Below are 22,091 nucleotides of genomic sequence, written 5' to 3'. Positions count from 1 at the left end.
ACAGAAAGAACGCAGGTTTAAGGCACTTCCAAGGCAAGATAAGTAGAATTCATGTGCCTTTTACAGATGACGACAAAATTATTAGCCCCCCTATGAAAATGTTTTTTTTTTTTATTGTTTTAAGTTTTTCCCAAGTGCTGTTAACAGTAGCAAGGAATTTTTAATACAGCTTTTCCAAAAATTACAGTTTTATTTTGGAACCTTCGTAATATTTTTTCTTTGGACTCAGAAACAAAATGACTTCATCAAAACTAAACAGTTGCAGAATCAAAATTTATCCAGGCTGTTCTTTAAGGTGTCCGTTCTGCAGAAGCAGTTGTTCTGGGGTCTTCCTCACAAGTAAACACCTTAACTGTCTGACCGAGCACCATGTGACTGAGACCTCACGTCTCCCCTTACAAGGTAGGGCAGGATTTCCAGAGGTCAGTCCAGCTCCTTCACCCACAAATGTGTGACAGAGCACCCACTGATAGGCGACTATACTATTACATGGTTTGAACTGTGATCGCTGTAAACAAATGTGCTGGCCAAATGAGAATCCTGCACGTCCACACATGCAATGTCATCCATTAACCTGAACAAATGGGCTTTTAAGCTGAACTAAAATTAAGTTACTGATCAGTGCTCAACAACAGAACAGTATTATTAAGCCGGTCAGAGCTGATGTTAGGGTGTAATCAGGCCACTATTATGACCATTATAGCCAGATACCAGGCTGCAGATGGACTTTCAATACAGCAAACATCTTCAGTGCAACCAGATGAGCTACAAGCTCATATTTGCATGCCGTATGAGGCGGACGCCATTCAAACAACTGTAAGATAACAGGTGAAGTGAATAATAATCTGGTTATGCTGCAGTGTTCTTCTGGGAAACCTCGGGACCTGGCATTCATGTGGATGTCACAGCATCCACTCCTAAAAGCCAAGGCTACAGCGTGGCTACCATGGCTACAGCGGGACAAAGTGTCTCCAGCAGGACAGAGTGTCGGCCAACGGGCAAAAAAAGGGCTCTGGACCAACTTCAACAACGACAGCTAAGGCAACCCAGCCTCTAAACTCTCCAAGCAAACTGGAAAAGTAAGATAGATGACAAGAATGCTTACCAGTGCAGTATCCTAATCTAGAAAATGAAAGGTTTACGTAGGCTGTTAGAGTAAGCTACATAACCGCTCAACATGTAACCACTCTGTGCACAGACATTTGGACTGTAATTTCCATTAAAATTCCAATATTTGAAGAGCAAAAAAGCTTTTATCAGCCACAATTATGCGATTGACTACTGATATCATTAACGGTTTCAAACGCTGCAGTTTTGTAATGCTCTGTCACTCACCATCATGTCCCGAGTTGAGGAGGTGTTCTCCCAGGTCACAGCCAAACACCCTCTCCCGGAGGATGCCTCTCTGCTTCAGCTTCTGCTTGGTGGGCCTGGACTTCATGAAGGAGCGCAAGAAGGTGATCAGCTTCCCGTGCTTTTTAGACACTGAGGAATCAGGGAGGGAGGAAAGGAAGGACACATTTTAGATCCCTCACACAGCAATAAGTGAAGGCTCAGATTTCCCACAAGATGCATCCATGCACTACAGCTAAACCCCCAAGATCGCTTCAGGTTGTCCCATTGTGAATTTCAGCTTCATTGTAATGGAAACTCCTCTTTTATGCATCTGTAATTTCCTTAAGCAACGTCTTCATTCTAAAATACCACCTTCCTGGCAATTACAAAGGAGTCCCTCACATCCATGAGCATCCATTCAAGAGAAGATACACCCCACCCCCCCCCATATCAATCAGATAGTCTGAGAAAATCCATAAGCTCCTTAAATTACACACCATTTGTTTTCGCTACTTTGAAGAGACGTGGAAACGCTATCCAGTGAATAAGATAAGCTGCCTGTTTGGGAGGACAGAATTCTTGACTGCTAGGATCAGTCGTTTTACACTCTCTGGTCACTTTACTTGACACAGTTGTGTAGACTTGCTTCATGAAAGCTTCAAATGTCCTTTAAATGTGCATTTAGTTCACAACAACATGGAAAAAACAAAATGCACAAAAACTCCAGCATGTTTCCAGTCACCGCTCACAGAAGCATAATGGTATACTGGTGCACTGTGTCAGTCATTCAAAGAGCAGAGTGGGTATTCAATAAACTTCACCTTCCTCTTATGTTAGCTTTCTGCTACCATCTCTTATGTTAATGGGTCACCAAAAAAAAATACCCTTAAAACAGGGTTCATCATCCAGTTTGATTGTCACCTACTGGTTACCTCGTTAAGCTACCTTAACCATAAAAAGTATGTTTTTATTATTTTTCTTATGGCCCCCGGGGCTTTTGTTACAGTTTACCCTCTCATTTTCAATGTTTTAAAAAAGGTTGTTATAATATCTTACTATTACTGAGGAGTATTAGAAAACATCTCTAAAATATATTTCTTTTATTTATTTTTTATGTAAATATTAACTATAGTAACATCCGTGGTGTTATGGGTCTGTTTAGACTTATACATATTTACTCTAAGAAAAGGGCAAAAAATATTATTTTTTCAAACGTTTTGCTGTGAACAATATTGAAACAACAGCGATGGTGTCTGTAAAAACAACCTGAAGAACACGGAGCCCTGTAACTGTCCGTCTGGACTTTTCCAGGGAAGCAGTAGGGATAAAGGGCGCCGTTTGTTCAGGGAAGGAGAGAAGCCCCTAACTTCTCTCTAACAGTGTTAGTGAGCTCAGAGTGTGTTTATGATTTCAGTTTTAGCCCTAATTGTCTTCTATTATAACGGGGTCGGAACCAACCCCAACGACACAAAGGTCATAATATCTGCCAGAGCTTTTTATTTAATATAACATTTAAGAGGCACTCTTATGCATTTAAAACCTAAAACTGGGTCTGTGTCGACCCTAACAAAGACGATGGGTAATGCTGCTGTGATTTCCTTACTGGGAACGTTTTTCATTTTCACATTATATCGTCTAGCCACGGATCACTTTAAAACTCTTAAAGCATTATCAGCTGCCCTTCTGTGTACCTCCACCACACTGGAAAGCTTCAGAGTTAAGCCTGAGTCATCACAGAGAATGAAACCATGTCTAATCTTTTGTGTGTCTGCCCTCACAGACGTCAGCGGTCTGCTCTCAGCTTGTATTAACCACTTCAGTCAAGACGTTCTTTACTTATTATTGTTTTGTTTTTTAAGTTGCCTCTTTTTGATCATTATACCTTCCAACCCTTCACACTAACTACTTGTTTGACTTTCGGTCACCCTGAAAGTTATTTTTTTCTCTTTAACTTGGAGAACTGATCATCCATGCTACTGAAATCTGACACAGACTGCGTTGATTGAGAATAACAAGCAGTAAGAACCAGTGAAAGTATGAGGAAATCATCTAACACCTATAGTATCTACTGATCACTGACTTCTTGAAGTGAAAGCAACATCTGGAACTTATATATCTCTTCCAACTGACTCTTGCCTGAGTGGAAAAACTGATGTGTCGCATCAGTTTTAAAAAAAAACTTGTGTTCCAGGACACATTCCTTCAACCCGTTCTAAATGCAGTCACGATCACAGCCCTTACACTCCTCATGTGTTTCACTGATTTATATTTATTTTACCTTCATATCAGATTTCTGTTATCTCCAGACTGGAAGAAATGTACGAGTTGCAAATTCCATTAAATAGATGCCGAATCTTTTTAAAAATGAGGCTTCTCTTTGCTGCCTGTTGCCAGACTGCGTTCTGCTACCGCTGCAGTCCAACTAAAAGTAGGCCACTGCTTACCGATCTCAATCGCCAGAAACGAAACAGCCTGAGTGAAACAGCCACGTTTGGAAGATGATGTTAAGACAGTAACAATATCTGAGCAGCCGTTTGATTAACAGACGTTGTGAAGACTTTAGGTTGCCTTGATAGAGATGAACTCAAAGATGTCCTGTTGTATACATCATTTAAAAATAAGCAGCCACCGAGCGAGAGCCACTTGTCAAGAAACTATTAGGTGAAAACTGATTAGAAGCTGCCTCTTCTGCATATTAACAACACACTATTGAGGCAAACTGCAAACTACGCTGACTTAATTGACGGTCCGCTGAGTACATTTAGACGCAAACATCCAGCTGACAGTAAAAACTAACAAGCTGGTGGGAAAGGAAAGTTACTTTTGAGCTTAATGGATTTTATGGTGCACAAAGAGGAAGTGCTTCACTGGTACCGACTCTCAGTACCATCAGTCCAAATACTCCACAACATGCTACCAATCCTGTCAATTTGTGTTCACTGACGCTGAGTCGTTGTCAGCTAAGGGCTTCCTACTCCAATCAGATAAACTGTGTGCAACAAAACGTTGAACACTGTCTGTAGAGAAGCATTTTAATGAAGGAGCACAATCAGCTCTGAATTAAGAACTGATCGCTCCATTTCAGGAGAAAGCAGGGCTACAGTTGACCCCTCAGGGAGAGATTCCTTCTGCTGCCATGCCCACACACAAAACCGCTGAGACAGCACAGTTGACTTTCTGTTGAGGCATCAAAAAGGGCCTCAAGTATGTTTTGGTTTGTTTGTTTGTTTGTTTGTTTGTTTGTTTGTTTGTTTGTAACTGTGCAGGTTTACAATGACACGTTCCTTTTTAAACAACTCTAACGTTCTGTAAGACCTGAGAAAGAGAAGTGCAAAAACAACCATGATTCTCTGGAGGACGGACAGAGACTCCCATCTGCTCACTGTCAAAGGAGATGACAGCCCGGGGGCTGAGCGTGCTCGGCACTGGAGCTGAAATCCAGCTGGTTAAAAGGCTTTTAGTTTAACGACAGTGGGACTGATGTAGGCTTTAAAAAAAAACTCTCTCTGACATTAATTACACGATTTGTAGCTCGTGGCACCTAAGGGGGTAGACCAGCGACTGGGTGTCCCAACGGGAACATTTTTAAAACCAAAGAAAAACTGAAGCCGCACTCACAACAAGTTTCTCACCACTCACAACTGTGAACATGACAGCTTGTCTCAAAAAATGCTTCAGACCATCAACATAAAAAAAGGACATTAACATTTCATTACATGTTTCAGATAGCTTATCCTAGCACCTTTGTTGCACCACAGTAACAACATCAGAGCATCTGCTTCTTGAGAAAGTGGTATGCACTTCCATTTCCTTTACTGCTCCAGGCATAGGTGGATGTCCTGGATTTCTTATTTTTGTTATTAGTTTCCATTCTCTTCTCTGACCGCGCAGCCTTGGCTTATTACACCAACGTCTGGGGGTGGAGACTGAATTGGGTGGTCATTTATATAAATTGACAAATAAATAATCACAAGTTGGGGTGCACAAGAGCTTTTAAATATTACGTTCCAAGTTGTTATGACTCTAGCATGAGTTATTACTATGTATGAAACAAAAAAGCACCAATGCTGTATCCTACATTGCCCATGATGCCGCTGGACATTATTTCAATAGATCCTCCCCATGAAGTAAAGTTTGAATTGTGAGCTGCAATTGTAATAATTTCAAAGTAAGGAAACAGCTCAACTCAAACTCAGATGACATCAATATCTGATGACAATTCTGCTACAGGCCTTGCAACGTTGCAGCCACCCCCAGCCCCTCTGGGTTCTTATTTATGTTTTAAAGCATGATCTACATTAACTTTAAATTCAGGAGAACATGAAAAACTGCATGTAAAGCAACCTTGCCCTCCTTGGAAGTTATATCTCTATGACCTTCTTTGCTGCGATGCCTCTCTTTTGATCACATCTCTGTTCACTCTGATTTGACAAAACCATGCCTGAGATCCAGCGAGCATATGCAACGACTGACACGAAGAAATCATGAGAGTCCATGACTGAATCTTGCTTCCACAACAGATATGACAAAGCTAAACACAGAAGAGGATGGTTATAATGTCCCAGGGTGACTGACAGGTTTCAGTTACTGCCCTTAACAGACTGTAACTGTGACGAGCTCTTTCCCCAAGAGACAGGCTGTGACAGGCTGGACTAGGCAAAAAAGGAGGCCAAGCATAATTGTAGGAACAATTAGCAACATAATAGCAAACATCAAGCTTCCTTAACGCTCTCAAACCCAAAACAGACCACCTCATTCTTTTTAATTAGCAGGGAGCTTTTCACAGGACACAGATTGGGGGAAGAGTGCAGCTTCAGAGCAATGCTAGAGTGCTACTGATTCCAGACAGAGCAGAGCCCGGCAGCACACTCAAGCCTGAGACATTTAATACAACAACTCTGTATTAATGTTCACTGGATACACAACCATTGACAAGTGTGGATACAGCTCACTGGGGCGTCAGGATGCTATTATTACGTTAGCTAGGATCGCCGAGAGAGTGGAATGGTGGGGAATTCAGACACTGGCCCCTCCTCTTTAGCACTCCGTGTAGATCATCAGATTCAAACATCTACGTGCTCTGAGAATAAAGTTTCCAGCTGAAATTTGTTTCACAGATGTGCCAAAAATATATTGGTTTACATATTAGTGTATTCGTCTTAAAGTCAAATCTTCACAGGCCACCAAAAGTATCTGTAAATGTCTGCGAATTTCCAAGTTAGCACTGTGCACCAACTCATCAAAGCAGCGCCAGAAAATACAAAGACACACACTGCTTTCATTGTGTCTTGAAAAGCTCGTATTATACCAGGAGGAACCGCCAGAAAATTACATTAACTGTATGAAAAAGGGACATTTGTCCACTGAAAGGCAACTACTGCAGAGAAAATGTCTGCATTACTTGTAAAACTAATGCAACATAACAGGAGAAGATGCTGTGCTTACAGCTATTAACAAATCACATGTTGGTGTTTCTGCATGCCTGTTCACTGTGCACAACAGAGCAATATGTGCCTATTACAAGGCAATGGTGAGTGATAGTGACCCTTTTGGACAGAAGGCCCAAGTGTGCAATGGTATCAGGAGCAAAGTGCCTCATTGTTTCATCTCATGGGGAGGGAAGAGGGAACAGAGGGGTGGATTTAGCTGGGTTCTGTTTGGCCAAGCAATTATTGTTTCAACCCGAAAATAAATAAAATAAATAAGTAAATGCAATGTATTTATTTCCTAACATTCTGTGCAGTTTGTCCTTAATAATACTGTATATAGGCAAACATCTGATATTCTTACATGCTGCTGTATGTTCTGACTGACAGAAAGTGTTTTTATTCTATATTTGCAGGTGGTGATGCAGCCAGAGTTTGTAATATGTGGGCTCAGGGCTGCCCGAGTATTGTACCCAATCTTTTCTAAGACCACTTTTATTTTTTTTAATTATTAAATGCTCCGATTTCTTCACACCTTTATAAAACGCTAATTTCAAACGTTTATTTTTCTAATCCTGCTTTAGAATTCGACGCAGAGTTTCCAGCATTATTCAGCTCACTACACCACCACTAAACATGTCAACGATGAAAGTAATAGCACTTTTCCAACAACAGCATAATATCTGAAAGTGTCGGAGCTTTGCAAAACTGAATTTATGACAAAGTTGCATTGGTGTAAACTGCACACGTGTTGCTAATAAAGTGCTCGCTCAGTGAATATTCAAATTCCAGCGATAGAGGACTGAGCTGTCTTTGGTTCTGAGTAATCATCTGCCGCTAAATGTTTAACCAGATAACACGTCTACATCCTATAAACCACATATTTCAAACGCTGACGCAAAGCTTCCCTGAAGTGCAAGTTCAGAGATGTAAGATGACATTACACGAACATTTACTATGTAATTATACGTTACTAGAACCTAACACACTTAACACAATTAAAGAGAGAGGAACTGGAAAAATACGGAGTCATACAGCACAAAATATTTCCCCTAATTTCTTTAAAACCCAGGATTAGCCTTACGTCATCCAAATCCCTTAATCTATATAAAAAACGAGAGGAAACCCCGAAAGTTTCCGAATAAAGGTTAGCTCCACAATGTGAACTCGAAACAAATCAAACGCATTTCCTTACCTCTGTTCCATATCACTGGACCTGCCTAGAAGCGTTATGACAGTTTTTCCAAAGTCCAAAGTACAACTTGGCTTTTTCTTTCGCTAAAGTCGCACCCGTACAAAACGACGGTGAAAACTCCTCTAAAAGCACCGAGGTCTCGTCAACCAAGACATTAAAAGTTTAAAGTTTAAGGCTGGAGAGCAGTGAAACACCGCAGACTTTATTTTCTCGCTCTGTCAGAGTCCGAATACAGCTGCAGCCTATCGGTTTACAACCACGCCGCTGATGCCTTCAAATGCTCCCGGACACATGGGCTTTCGTAGCTTTTACCGGTCGTTTCGGACAAAAATAACGAATTATTATTAATTATTAATAATTTTGTTAACTTGGAACAAAAGATTTAAGCTACTTTGATGATTGATAAGACGCCATGTCATGTAGGTGATTGTAGCCACCTGTACTAAAGCCTTAAAGTCAATTTCCCTTAAATACTGCCTTTGAACTGCGCTAAATACCCAATACTTGTAACAGCATTGAAGGCAACACCGGCGTCAAAGCAGGCAAGAGGTGCTTGCACAGTGGAAAATGCTACTTCATACGACACACTCCTAACAAGCAGCATCCCTAGTTTTATTCTTCGTAATATTCAAGACCTTCAAAGGTCATTTAAAAAAAAAAAACCCCAATAACTCTGTAATTAGTTTTTGTTGTTGTTTTCTTTTTACTGGGGGTGGATTGGGTGCATTTGAGAGACTATGCTGGTACATAAATGGTTGAGCTGAAGCAAATTCCAAAATGACTTCTCGTTCTTACCCCCCCTCTCCCACCAGGATCATTTCAGAGACCTCCCAGCCTGACACAATCAAACCAGACACACAAGACCAACTTGCCCAGTGCCTCTGGCCGACTGACCTCAAAAAGACACTCAAACACTTTAAAAGTCTGGTTAAAAAAACCTGTAAGTATTTAGCTTAGCCATGACGTTATGTCAACTCTGCCCCCTAAAGACCCCCTGAAAGCATTATCTTGTTATTTCATTAACTAGCTCAGTCCCTCAGCAAACAAACACTCGGAGTCAAAATAAAACTATTATTTAACTAACTGTTGCTAACCCAAGATCACAAGACTCCAGGCAGCCCGATTCACTGCACGTGACTGCTTTAAGCTGATGCATATTTAATGAATTACAGACACATTTCCTTGGATAATTACAGTACGTTCACTCAAGTCCTGAACTGAAGTATACACTAGTTCTTTGCAATGCATTCCCATTCATTTGTTTTTTCCCCTTATGAACACGCCTGCACACAACAGTTCAGAGGGAAGTTACTCATCTGCTGAGCTTTAAAAAGATACAGTAGCTTCTAATTTCATGTATCAGATGTTTGAGTTTTTCTGAGCATCTCCAACAAAGTGTCCTCCCCTTTGAAGTTCCCAGTATCAGAAGCTGCCAACACTACCTTACAGTAGGTAGGCATTTACCACTATTTACCACTATTTTATGTTGTTTACCTACTTTAAATCATTCAAATTTAGCAGTGGCATTCTGTATACTCATCAGTGTTACCAGTTTAAAATTACTGGAGGAACTTTTTTTCTGTAGAACATTTAGTTTTGCAACCTCTTACGTACAGAGCAGAGGCCTTTACCACTTTCTTTCTGAACTTCCTACGAGAAGGACCTCTAATAGAAGCCATGGGGCTGAATAAACAAGACACAGTGAGCATGGCGCTTTGACCTTTAGGACAAAACACATGACAGAACGCCTACAGAGCAGCAGCCACACATGCAGTGAGATTCAGAAAACGCAGTTCATAGATTTTAAAAATGAAATTTGTAATACTTTTATGTGGTTTGAGACTGCCTCCACCTTCCTGAGTGCTATTAATATTTACACTGAAATCAATATACAAGGAAGGAAGGAAGGAAGTCTTGGTGTAGTCTTAGTAATAACTGGATGACATGGGGGGGTCTTCAGCTAATGCAGCTCACCTGAACCTTCCAGGCTATTAAAAGCTGGCTCAAATGAACTGTTCAGCTTGTGTCTTCCACTTCCAATGTATGTGTTTTAAAAGGCACTTTAACCACCAAACAGCTTAAAATGGGATGAGAAAGTAAAAATATTTACATTACACATGAAGAACTTTCACTTAATATGTACAACTCAACTGAGACTTTAGCTTATCTGTCTCCTCATAGATCTTGCAGACAGGAAGTAGTAAATTCCTGCCCTGCTATCTTGTACCATATAACAGGATGAGAACTTTGTGCTACACTAAGCATCACACAGCTGGTATTTTGCATGGACATGAATAATCCATTTGACTTCTGGAATGCCAGAAGTACAAGGATGCCAAGTTAACTGGACAGGAGAAGAACACCATGCTGTCTGAAACATAAACACGGTAGTAAATATTAATTCTTACAGTTTGGATACATGCCTCTATGTTTTTTAGTCGCACAGTTATCATGAGAAATGTATTTCTTTAATGAGACTTGTGTGTGTCAAAATAATGTTGCAGTGCACTGAAGTGTGAAAGAAGTCTAACAAGTAAGGATCTGTATTAGCAAATGTTTTCTGTGTCACTGATGCAATGACCTTCCTTACACACACAGTCAGTTTACAACATAACCTGACTTGTTAGTACGTAATCCAAGGCACCACCCATACAAAGGTGCAGTTTACAACAACAGCGTCTCATTGACGCTGCAGATAAACACATTACGCAGACCTTGGACAGTCTCACAGCACCAGGAAATGATCTGAGATCCTTTGGAACAGGAGACAAATCTAACTCTGTCTCACACATTCTCTCCTCATTTCCCTCACATAAGCAGCTGTCTTGGCTCATATATGCTCACAGCTGCCCAAATCACTGGTCCCCAGACATGATGAAGCCTGCACTGAGGAGGGGGATGGGGGGGTGCATCTGGGTCAGTAACTGGTAGGTCTTATGGGTTGTCTGGGGACAAAAGAAGTCGAACCTTCCTTGTTTATTGAAAGTTCACAACTCTTTTTTTTCCCCCTTTACCATGAAGCTAGTACAGTTTGATCCCAGTTTCCACTGCGACACAGGGCGAGCACACGGTATGAGGGATTAATAGCTCCTAGCTTGTATGGTCTTTATTTTAACTGGAACAGCACAGTGTGTTAACAATTTCCATCATTTTACTGGGAAGCGGCAAAGGTTAGTGGTGAACTGCGTTGATCTGGGCAGCGGAGGCATATTTTTCCAATGTTGTGTGGCTCCCTGCAGGAATGTGCTCTTTCAGTCACCATGGAGAGGGAGACAGATTCTTACTGTTGCAGGACAAAGCTTAAAGCTCAATGGATGGGTTTACAGGCCTTCACATTGTGAAAGGATTAAATAAATCAAGGCTGGCTGGGACCTAGCACCACGGTACCCTGCCATGGCCTTACAGCTTTGACCAAACAGACGCACACAAACAGCTGGCCCTCATCCAGACAGGATATTCAGCAACAATGAGTAACCTGGCTCACCCCTAGACTGATTTACATACACCTAAAGAGGCCATGGCAGTGAACAGAACAGGGGCTGGAGGGGGAAGACTGTTCACTTACCCCCCAAATCTATTTGCGAAACTTAAATATATTAAGCAATGCTATTTTCTTTTACAGACAGATGATACAATGTGACATATTTAAACACACCCATAAAATATCCACATAGTAATAAGGACTTTGGAGTGAAAGAAAGAAGTGTAACAAATTTAAATGGAAACATGACTTATTTGCATTTGACAGATGTTTTCAAAACAAAGATAATAATGTGCCGAGTCAAGTGAAGAAAACTATAAACAAACACTGCAAAAACCTCCACACTTCCACACTATTGTGGCTTTACTGATAATTTACAATCAGATGGTCCACCATCAGAGTGTGGAGGAAAGACTGTGTTAAAGGTCAAAGAAAAGGTTTAAAAGAGCAACACCAAAAAAGTGCACAAGAAATAACAGCGCGTGTTAACAAGTGTACTGTGACAGGCACACAGACTAGTCCTAACAAGGCGACACAGTGCAAACACATCACTCAAGGGAGAAGAGTTAATTTCTGGTTAGCAGGTGGTGGTGGTGCAACACACCAAGGGGGTTTTTGATTGCTTTTTTTGGTCTACCTGAACTTATGCTGTAGTGGTTTAGCGGGTCGGCCACCCATGCACTGTCCTGTATTACACTCTCCATCTCCAAGTCTGCATGCATCCCGATGGACAGATGGGCCAACAGACATTTGGATGGATGGATGGATGATGGAGACATGAGAGAATCAGCAAAGGGAGAGAAGCACTTCAAGTTAGAGAGCAGATCAACTGTGCACTTTGGAAAACTGAGGAAATGACACTTTAAAAGAGCAGGTAACAGAACACATAATTATAGTTGTAGTAATGAATTATACTGAATGAAAAAAAACTACATGAATTTAAAAAAGTGAAAGAAGTTCAGTTTAACTTTGAAGTTATAATCCTTAGGATTTTTATGAACTCACATCTTTTGTTTTAAATTACATACCTACACATGAGGTAATGATTATACTGGCTTGCAGATGCACACACAAACAGCTATGAACAAGAAGTGGCTTCTTTAATTTCTTTTCAAATTTGCCTGAGAGAAGCATGCATACCCCTCACCACCTTATCACAGTAAAGTGGTCAGGTACAATGTGGCTTGGGTGATGGTCAAGGGCGGGGGGCTGTGGAAACAGTCTTTCCAAGTGCAGCCCCCATGAGGGGCTGGAGGGGAGTCTGGTCAGAATGGAGTTGCCCTCGGTGAGCAATATGTCCTGAATGTCATCGGCAGTTATGGACTGAACAACAGTTCAGAGTGCCCAGCCTACTTGGAGTTGCTGGGTGTGGTGCTGGAGGGTGCTCCACCTGATGTCATTGTCCTACTAAGAGACATCAATGCTCACCTACACAACGACAGTGAGACCTGTAAGGGCATTAGGATGAATGGCCAGATTGAGTTGAACCCAAGTGGCGTTCAGTTATTGTTGTTATATGTTGCCAACTGATCACTACCCAGTGATGTGATGGAACAGGTGGTGGGAGAGAATGCTAATTAGGTCAGGCGCACCCAAACGTATTGTGAGGGTGTTCTGGGAGTGTCCCAGGCTCTTATCTCAATTTCCACCTCCAGTAGAACTTTGACATCATCCCCGTCATCCCAATGAGCTGGCTGTAGCTCAGGAGGTAGAGCAGGTCATCAGGCTCAGCAGGCTGACTGGAAGGTTGGTGGTTCGATCCCCTGCATGCCAAATATCCTTGGGCAAGATGCTAACCCTAAGTATGTGTTAGTTAGAAAGCACTTAAAAGCATAGAAAAAAGTGCTTGTGTGAATGGGTGAATGTGGCATGTTGTAAAAAGCTATATAAGAATCAATCCATTAATCAGTCAGGCCATAATACATTCATGTTTCACACCCTCATTGTTGAAGGAGGCGCTGCAAAGTGTTCGGATACTGTTGTGCTGTCCTATAAGCAGACTGTAGACAGTGGAGCCATCAACTTGAAGGCAGGCCGAGCAAAATGCGGTTTTTGCAGTAGCTGATCTAAAAACTCTTTTTGTAGGAAAAGTTTGGTGAGCCCACTGAACAAGACTTTCCATCTGCCAAAACTGACTCAAGAAAGGCAAAGCAGTGCTCTACTCACAAACTGTGTAGTACAGGGGCAACTCTGCTATCACTCTATAACCTCCTATAACCTCTGGGTGGGTGAGCCCCTGGAGTGTAGAGTCACCCTGTTCCTTAAGACCTTGGGTGTTACAGGGCCGTGTTAGCCGACACGCCACTGCAATATCAGGTGGACATCTTGGGCAGTGCCTGTGGAAGACTGGAGTAGTGATCGTCATCCTTAAGAAGAGGAACTGGAGTGTGTGCTCCAACTACACAAGGATAACACTCCTCAGCCTCCCTAGGAAGCTCTATGCCAGAGTACTAGAGAGGACAGTCCATCTGTTAGCCAAACTTTGGATTCGGGAGGACCAATGTGGTTTTTGTCCGGATCATGGAACTCTGGACCAGGTCTTTATCTAATCAAGGAAATTCAAGTGTGGATGGGAGTTTGGCAAGCCAGTGGAAGTGTAATTTGTAGACTTTGAGAAGAGTCTACAAATTACAACATAGCAACAACACAGGCAGACCCATTCCAGGGTCTGCCCGTCAGCCTGCAGTGAGCTCTGTTGTCAGATGGAGGCAGTGTATAAAGCATGCATTACAACCAGTCTGTGGGCCACTCTTGCTCGTGTTGTTGCTCCATCAACCAGGGGTGCCTGCAGAATGTTTTGATAGGGGTGGGCCACTAAAGGTATTAGGGTGGCACATAAAAAAAAGGAATGAAATGACTGCAGGTCAGCAAAAACAACTTTTGATTAGATGAATAATGGGGTGGTTTTTATTGAACTGGTTCTAGTGATGGAAGATAAATATGACAGCAATTTCTTTTGTTTACTGCCCGCAGAATTTGGGGAGCTAGTTTATGAAACATTGTTACTGCCAATAAATCAAACAGGACTAAAATCTTAAGGATTATAACTTTACTTATGCTCATCAAATTTGTGATGTACAAAATCATAAAAAAAAAAGTGTAAATGTGAAAATACTTCTATATGTATGTGCGTGTGAACAAGAGAGGGTGGTGTGAGCAGACAGGCAGGTGGAGTGTGTATACCAACACGCACAGGGGGGAAAGAGACTCCAAGAAGCAGGCGGCAGGCCAGAGCAGGGGGAGGCTGAAGCAGAGGAGTCACAGTCAAATGCAACAAATCAAAACACATGCCAACACTACTGTACATCCATGTGCAATGAGATAGCAACAGCATTAATGATGTACTGAGACAGTGGAGAGCAAACGATGCACATTTTGAAACATGTACAAAGACATTCCACTTTTTAATCTGTGACTTATAATAATACTCCTGAGCCAAGATATTCTCGTTTAGTGTCCTGTAAATACTAGTTGGCCTTCTGCACGGTTTCAGGAAACAAAGACTTCAGCTTAGGGCTGTGCGATATGACCAAAATCTCATATTCCGATATAAGACATTTATCGTCCCGACAACCATATGTATCACAAAAATGTTACATTTTCTGTAAATTCTGTGAATCTCAGGCAACTTGGCTTGCGTGTTTTCAGCTGGGCGTCGTGTACCTGGAGTCGAGTGTTTTGACCAATGCGTGAAACCATACATTTTTAGACATAAGTTGTAACGGCCGCCTTTTTCTTTGTATTTATTACACGGCGTGCTGCGGGGAAAAGCCTGTTCTAACATCTGAGTCTAAGGTTTCTTTTGAGCACCTGACGGCTCTTTTTTGCTTACATTACAAAAATGGTTTTGAAATAATATTAAGATGCTCAAACAGAAAAACATTAAACACAAATATATAAAATATAACTATTTACAGAGAGACAGGAATAAAAAGGACCCTTAAAGTGGAAGCGCCTCAGGGAGAAGGAGGAGAAAAAAAAGAACATTGTTTCTGCCTCATCAGAAAACTACTGATTGCTAGAATGAATGGCTTTGGCCGGACCCTTTGAACTGGGTCAGAGCATCACGTCACCAGGCTGATTGGTTGATGCTGGAGTTCAGATTTTTCCAACTCGAGCGGTAGACGCGATAAGCGCGAATGCACAAAATGCACCACACGAACTGCAGCGCGCATTTTACTTTGCACTTCAAACGCATCAGTTGCGCTACTTGGTTGTGCGAATCAGGCAGAAAAGCGTTTTCGCGACGCAAATCTACTTCTGAAGCTTCATCGTGCTCCTTCATTGACTTTACATGTAAACCTGAAGCTCTGGTCGCGTCTATCGCGTTCAGCGTGAGCGCACCGTTAGGTCCTCGATTAGTTTTGACTGGTCCCAGATGGGCTACTTTAGCTCATACACTGAACAGAAACCCAATCATTGAAGAATTAATCAACAATAAGAGGAAAATCTGGTGTCTATATCAAAATCAAGTTCCTGACCACGTGCAGATACTCTGATATCAGAAATAGGGCTCATGCAAAAAACAAAAACAACAAAAAACAGCAACAAGCATTGAGATATTTCTTAAAAGCAAGGGAGTGGGACAGGAGGCACAGTCTAGCCTCGGACTGAATAGAGTGCTGTGTGTGCACTGCAACAAGATGCATTTGGTATTAGTCACAATCTGGAAGGATCAACAACATTATGCTTGATACTTGAGCTGCACATCAGATAACATGGGTATCGAAAAGCTCCAGAAAGCCCACAAGCAATAACCACCCTCTCTACTTTAACTTTATTTTTCTTCAATTTCTTCTTTTGTCTTGTGTCCTCACTTAATAGAGACCCCAGAATGAGGCTTTGGTATGGTTTGGAAAAGCAGCTCCACTTGCCCAACCCAATGCCAGCGGGCTGGCTGTGACGCTGAGTCATAGTGGTTGAATCAATGTTTAAATTTGGAGCATGTGATGTGGATTTATTCAAGACATCTTACAGCAATAGGATCTGAGCAGCTATTTCTGATGACAATGTTTAGCTCAAGCCGCTAAAAACACTGTCGAGTGCTCTCTTTGATTCTGAGAGGGTTTGTGTTATACACTTGTCTTTGACACTCTCTGGAGTGTGCTAAAGAGCTTATCTGTTTGCTCTGGACAGCAATAGATTAGCAGTTATTTGCAGAGGATTTGCATATGGCTGAGTCAATAAATCATGAGTAAAGGCCTCTTTCAGCTGATCATGTGTCAGAATTACAGGCTTCCTTTCACAGTAAAATCATAACCTGCTTATATATTAGACGTCTGTAACAGAGTTCTTATTGTTCCATTTCATTTTAGATTAAGAGTATCAACTACAATATTACCAACAAATATTTTTTCCCAAATCATATATATTTTAATACCCAAATCATTAAACTGACCCAAAGAGTCTGTTAGACCACTGCATGCACACTAATATATACCCAAAGTCAAATCACTCACCACAGATCGAACTCTTTCCTGAAACCTCAGCGATATCAGTGAGACATTAACCGCCATCAGTGATAACACCCTTCTAACACATTTCCTGTTAATAGTTTAAGAGGAGAATAAGTACCTGGTTTTGGCACTGAGTTGGTCATGGACTGTGGCACTTTGTCATTTATGAGCTCCACACACTCACTGGGGAAGAAGCCAACCTGGAAAGAGTTACAGCACAGAGAGAGGTGGGAGGAAAGACAATCACATTTTAGAAGACAATAATGGCACCCAAGGGCGTAGAGATGTTAAGGAGTGGTTGCCATATCAGTTATATGATTTATGGCTGATTTTTACCATTTTGTCATCACGTTACATAAACACTTCCCTTCTAAACTGAAGCAAAACTCAGATAAAATCATTACAGTGGGTCATTTAGGTTTGTAGCAGGTTTTACATTTGAATATGATCACATTAACTTTAATTAGCAAAAATAGACATTCAGGTTGCCCAAGGATACAAAAAAAACAAAACAGTGCAAATAATGTTAGCAGGTCAGACTACATGGCAGTCTGGGAAAAGTGGGATTCAAAAGGGTCTGTTTATGACTCAGACACACTCAGATTGAAAACAGGATGGCAAACCGCCTTGTTGGTTGATGACTGCACTGATTTTTTTCTGCATTTGCTGACCAATTGGAAGCAGTTATGGGATTCAACAATGAAGGGTGTTACATGCTCAGCCTCTGGGTGAATCCTTTCAATCACAAGGCAATTGCACACGTCACCTGGTGGGTGGCACTCTCTCCAAACGATGGCGGCCTAACTCTGACTTTATACATGCAGATAGACTGAGCAAAACTCATCTACACATGTCAGTGTTAAAAAGGAACTAGAACCAGCTGGTTTCCAGCTGGATGCATTCTCACTGTATTCTTACTGAACATAAAAGCGAGGTTGCAGAGCACCTATAGTATCTTGCAATTAAACCAGCATCCTGGAGAAACCACGTCACCATTTCCCCAAAATTTCCCAGGTGTGGGACTAATAAAGGATTATCTTATTCGCAGGAATTTCACTTTCACTTTCAAATGTATTGAGCCCATTCAATCCCAACCAGCAACCTGACAGTGCTATCCCTCAGCCTCCTCGTACGTACACCTAAGGTATCAATTTGAAACTCCTACATCACCTCGTTCAAGTTATCGACAATATCCTCCCATCAGCCTTTTACGGATGGGGGTAAAAGAAAAACAATACAATTGCAAGTTCATTGCACATCAACACTCCATTTGTACATAGTCACTGTGTTCCCAATTGTGACTGTAGTTTACAGAGCTACAAAGCCTGTAAAGAGGAATTAAAAGCCACCCAGTGTCAGAGCAGTGAAGTTTCAAAGACTGAATGCCATGTCGAGAGAAACTGTCATTGAGGATTTTACTGTGGGCCAGCCCAGGTGGACCAGACTGTGGAAACCGGTTAAATGTGCGTCAGAACCCTGATAGCAGAGTTTTGGACATGTTGCAGTAGCCTATGTGGCATAGTGGCACAGTAGCCTATTCTAAATAAGATTCCCTGACGGAAAGGAGAAGGAAGGCTTCAATTCAGTGACAGGATAAAAAAGTAAGACCAACAACCATGAGCTCTGTTTTGTTGCTCTTAAATCTGAAAGAATGCGGACAGTAAGAAACAAAGCTTGCAAGCTAGTTAAAGCACACAACACCCTATGCTGCGACATGCAAACTAACATGCCTCCCTCTCCTCACACTCTCCTGCCTTCCTGCATCACTACCTGGTGTTTGAAATCCTCCAAGGGAGTTTTACTGTTCACTCGACATTTACTCTGCATATCTTTTTTTTTTTTTTTTTGGGGGGGGGGGGGGGCTGCTCTTTACCCATTATGGATTTTAACCTAAAGTTTACATTATACAATAAAACACAGGAGTATTAGTGGTACAAACAGGCCACTTCTGGCATCATCAACTGCCCCCTACTGGTGGTGTCATCAGCCATCAGTTCTACCAAGACATCCTAGGTTTGAGTTTCACTTTGCTTTTACTGTTAACAAAGTTCAAATGTGACAAACTGAGTGAACCTTTCATTCATATAAAACATATATAAGTATAGACCAGCCTACATGTGTTCAAGTGTTCAGAAACTCTGTAATCCAGAGGAAGCTAGCTATTTGTAGCTAGTTAAACATAAATGATCAGTAAACATCCTGCTAGGGCTGGACTGTTCACCAACATCACATAACCTTTAAAATATAGGTTCTCAAACTAAATGAGGAACAATTAGTTCCTCATCGCTGTAATCACAATAGGATCTGGTTATGGTCAGGAAGCAAAAACTATACATGTGGGTATGTGGGGATTGTTCCAGATCCTTTCATAGACATAAACTATCACACTGCACCCACTGTTGCCTGGGGTGTTGCATTTATTTGGACAGAGCCAGTCAGGAGAAGCAGCGGGGGTGATAATGTTGGGGGATCTGTCAAAAAAGACTTGTCAGGCAGAAGGCCGAGCTCGGCGTAAGGCAACATCTTCCAGCCGATGATGTGACCTATCAAAAACCTGGAAAAGCAACTGCTGTAAACTTAGTATTATAAACTTCCACATCGGGCTTTGGTGTCTTCTTTTAAGCGCATTAATTAAATAATTTCTAGATCATTTTCACTGTTTCACCAGTTAAGCACCACCAACGCAGCCCCCTGTTTGGCTTGAATGCTGGCCTCCTTTACACCTGAACACCCACTTAGCAAATCTTGCCCACAGTGTTTTGTATACACTTGTCTGGGTAAAAGTTTCATACACACAAACACAGTGGACATACTGTTCTCCTGTGTTATTGATGACCTTCATTTCAAAATACAACTGTCGATTTAAGTGTTTTCTTAGACTGATAGGATTCATGTTAAATAGTGATTAAGCAAGCTTAATACAATACTGATGACTAACTTCATCAGTATTGTGACTACTTTGACCGACAGGTATTTTAACTTGGGCAGCAGCAGCTGATTGGTACCTTACCTCCATTAACTGAACAGGACCTCCGCACTGCTTTTTATAGTGTTTATGCCTCTTACAATATTGCCTGCTCCTTGGTATAGATTGTCCAACAGGTTTGTGCTTTCCGTGAGTGAAAACTAAGAAATTTTGAATGTGCCAATGCCCCCTTTATAATGCAAATTAGTTCAGTAGCCAATAAGAGCTAAGTGGATCCATGAAGCTGGAGCCAAATGCTATTAATATGGAAGCAGTTTGTTTAGTTAATGAAGTTTTAATGACATTTGTAGAATGACATAGGGCTTTAACAGTATGAGCATGTGTCCAATAACAGCTATGCTAACAACACCATAGTATGCTCCATTTGATTAGCAAATCAATTATTTAAATTACTTTATGTGAATATTAGCATACAAAGTAATTTGAAAATGGAATGCCTAAGTTATTCTTTACATTATATATGCTAAGAATGGCATCACATATATTCTTACATTGCAGCTAAGAGACAGCTAGCTAATTCTGCCACTAGCAAAATTAAGTCTTAGTGTTAATGCTAGTTAGCTAGCTTGCTAACAGCTAATGCATTATACCTACTTGTGTACTAACTTCTGTATAACATTAAACAGTCTTGATTTCAGGCATCAGTAAATCAATTGCACAAGGTAAATATACATGCTAATACTTGCTTCTTACAGTAACAGCCAACATATCGGGGTTAGCCAACTACACAACATGTATCTAGCATTGGTTGCTTTGTCTCATCAGTCAACTTAGACTCAATATAAACACTCTGACAATGTCCATTGCAGTTTTCTAACAGCTGTGACTGCCAGGTTACACACAGCTCCTTTAACTTCAGTCATGTGCTGTTCATGGTTTTATCTTCTTTTCACGAAACATGCAATATTTTTAGTACCAAGAGAAAATCATGCAGTGTCATGAAAAAAAGATAAAACCATGAACAGCACATGACTGACTATATATGCACACAGCGTAGGAATATGAATTAACTCAGATGCACCATGTAATCTCCCCCAAAGCTTCACATGAAGGTGGATTTGTATCTCCCTTTGCCTTTCAGCAGACTCTTAAATATTTGAAGTTTACTTTACAAAGAAGCTCCTTGTCCTTGAAAACCTCAAATACAAGTCATATCAAAAGTTTAAAGCCAGAGGGAAAGCACGTGCGAGTTTGTTTCAACGTGCTTTGTGAGCAGCGTACCTGAAAACCATGCTTGCCCCTCCACCATGTGGTGTCCTCTTTAGGGGGCATGTCAATCACAGACACGATGTCGCCAACCTGCAGAGAGTAACAAGCTGACATCAATGATTGTTATAACTGAAACGACAATACATCTAAGCTGACTTCCTCTTACAAGTGCATATTTAGTAAGGATTGTTTAGAGCTGAAAAGCTTGTCTTGAAAGACAAAAAAAACAAACACCTACTCAGTTTTCATATTTATTTACTGGTAATATCTGGACCGAAGGCATCTTTATTGCTGTTTCAGTTTGTTTTCCTCTTGTATCACCATCTGTGTAACATTAACTGCTACAAAGCCAGTTTAAAAAATAGGTGTAAAGAATTCACTCTCATATTTTGACACAGAGTAAGTGAGAGTGTGCGCTAATACTAGTCATCGACAAAACAAGCATTCATAAGCTGTTAGCTCTATCAGGGTTTTGCCTCAGTAACACAGCGTGGGTCTACTAAGAATTTTAAGGTGTAAGTCACTGGACAGTCACTTTTTACTGTTTAGGGAATCAGCATGTAGAAATCTTTATTTCCAGAATTTAATACAGCTTTAAAAAAAAGTTTGAAACTCCAGTACAGCTTTTGGAGAGGGAGCAGTCACATGCTGTTGTGTTGATTGTGAATGACCATGGCAGACCCAAACATGCTTTGCAGCATACTTTATTTCTCGCACACACGGTTGCTGTAACAGTACACTCAACGGCTGCAGCTCTCCTGCTGCCAGCCGTACGCATCAACACCAAACACAGGACCCAGTGCAATATTTAAGTCGGCGGGGCATGATTGCAGATGCCGTGCAGGTGCGTCCGCCTTCCCTGCACGGCATCGCAGAACACACCCCGCCACCGTGATTTATCTTACATCATACAAAGTTACACCAGTTAGTCAGAGATAAATGAAAGCAAAGCAACAATAGACTACACTGAGTTACTGAAGCTAATGACACAGAGACAACTCTC

General features: G+C 41.3%; 1 protein-coding gene across 7 annotated transcripts in view; it reads right to left on the bottom strand.

Moving 5' to 3' along the window:
* The window catches only part of arhgap32b (Rho GTPase activating protein 32b), a 118,697-nt gene that overhangs the window by 9,613 nt on the left and 86,993 nt on the right, over nucleotides 1-22,091 (bottom strand). For 3 of the 7 annotated variants that reach the window (XM_013912678.1, XM_013912679.1, XM_005740112.1), the window contains exons 10-14: nucleotides 21,101-21,178; nucleotides 17,012-17,093; nucleotides 14,631-14,681; nucleotides 12,075-12,149; nucleotides 1,336-1,485 (exon numbers count right to left, since the gene is read on the bottom strand). In XM_013912678.1, the coding sequence (XP_013768132.1) occupies nucleotides 1,336-1,485; nucleotides 12,075-12,149; nucleotides 14,631-14,681; nucleotides 17,012-17,093; nucleotides 21,101-21,178 (436 nt within the window). Of the gene's footprint in view, nucleotides 1-1,335; nucleotides 1,486-7,956; nucleotides 8,191-12,074; nucleotides 12,150-14,630; nucleotides 14,682-17,011; nucleotides 17,094-21,100; nucleotides 21,179-22,091 lie in introns of those variants that run through there. The other 4 variants (XM_013912681.1, XM_013912682.1, XM_013912680.1 and 1 more) reach the window with 3 other exon arrangements.

The sequence above is a fragment of the Pundamilia nyererei genome, unplaced genomic scaffold (assembly GCF_000239375.1).
Source record: "Pundamilia nyererei isolate P.nyererei 1_Seehausen unplaced genomic scaffold, PunNye1.0 scaffold00097, whole genome shotgun sequence".
NCBI classification, from domain to species: domain Eukaryota; kingdom Metazoa; phylum Chordata; class Actinopteri; order Cichliformes; family Cichlidae; genus Pundamilia; species Pundamilia nyererei.
This window is presented reverse-complemented; position numbering and strand designations above follow the sequence as displayed.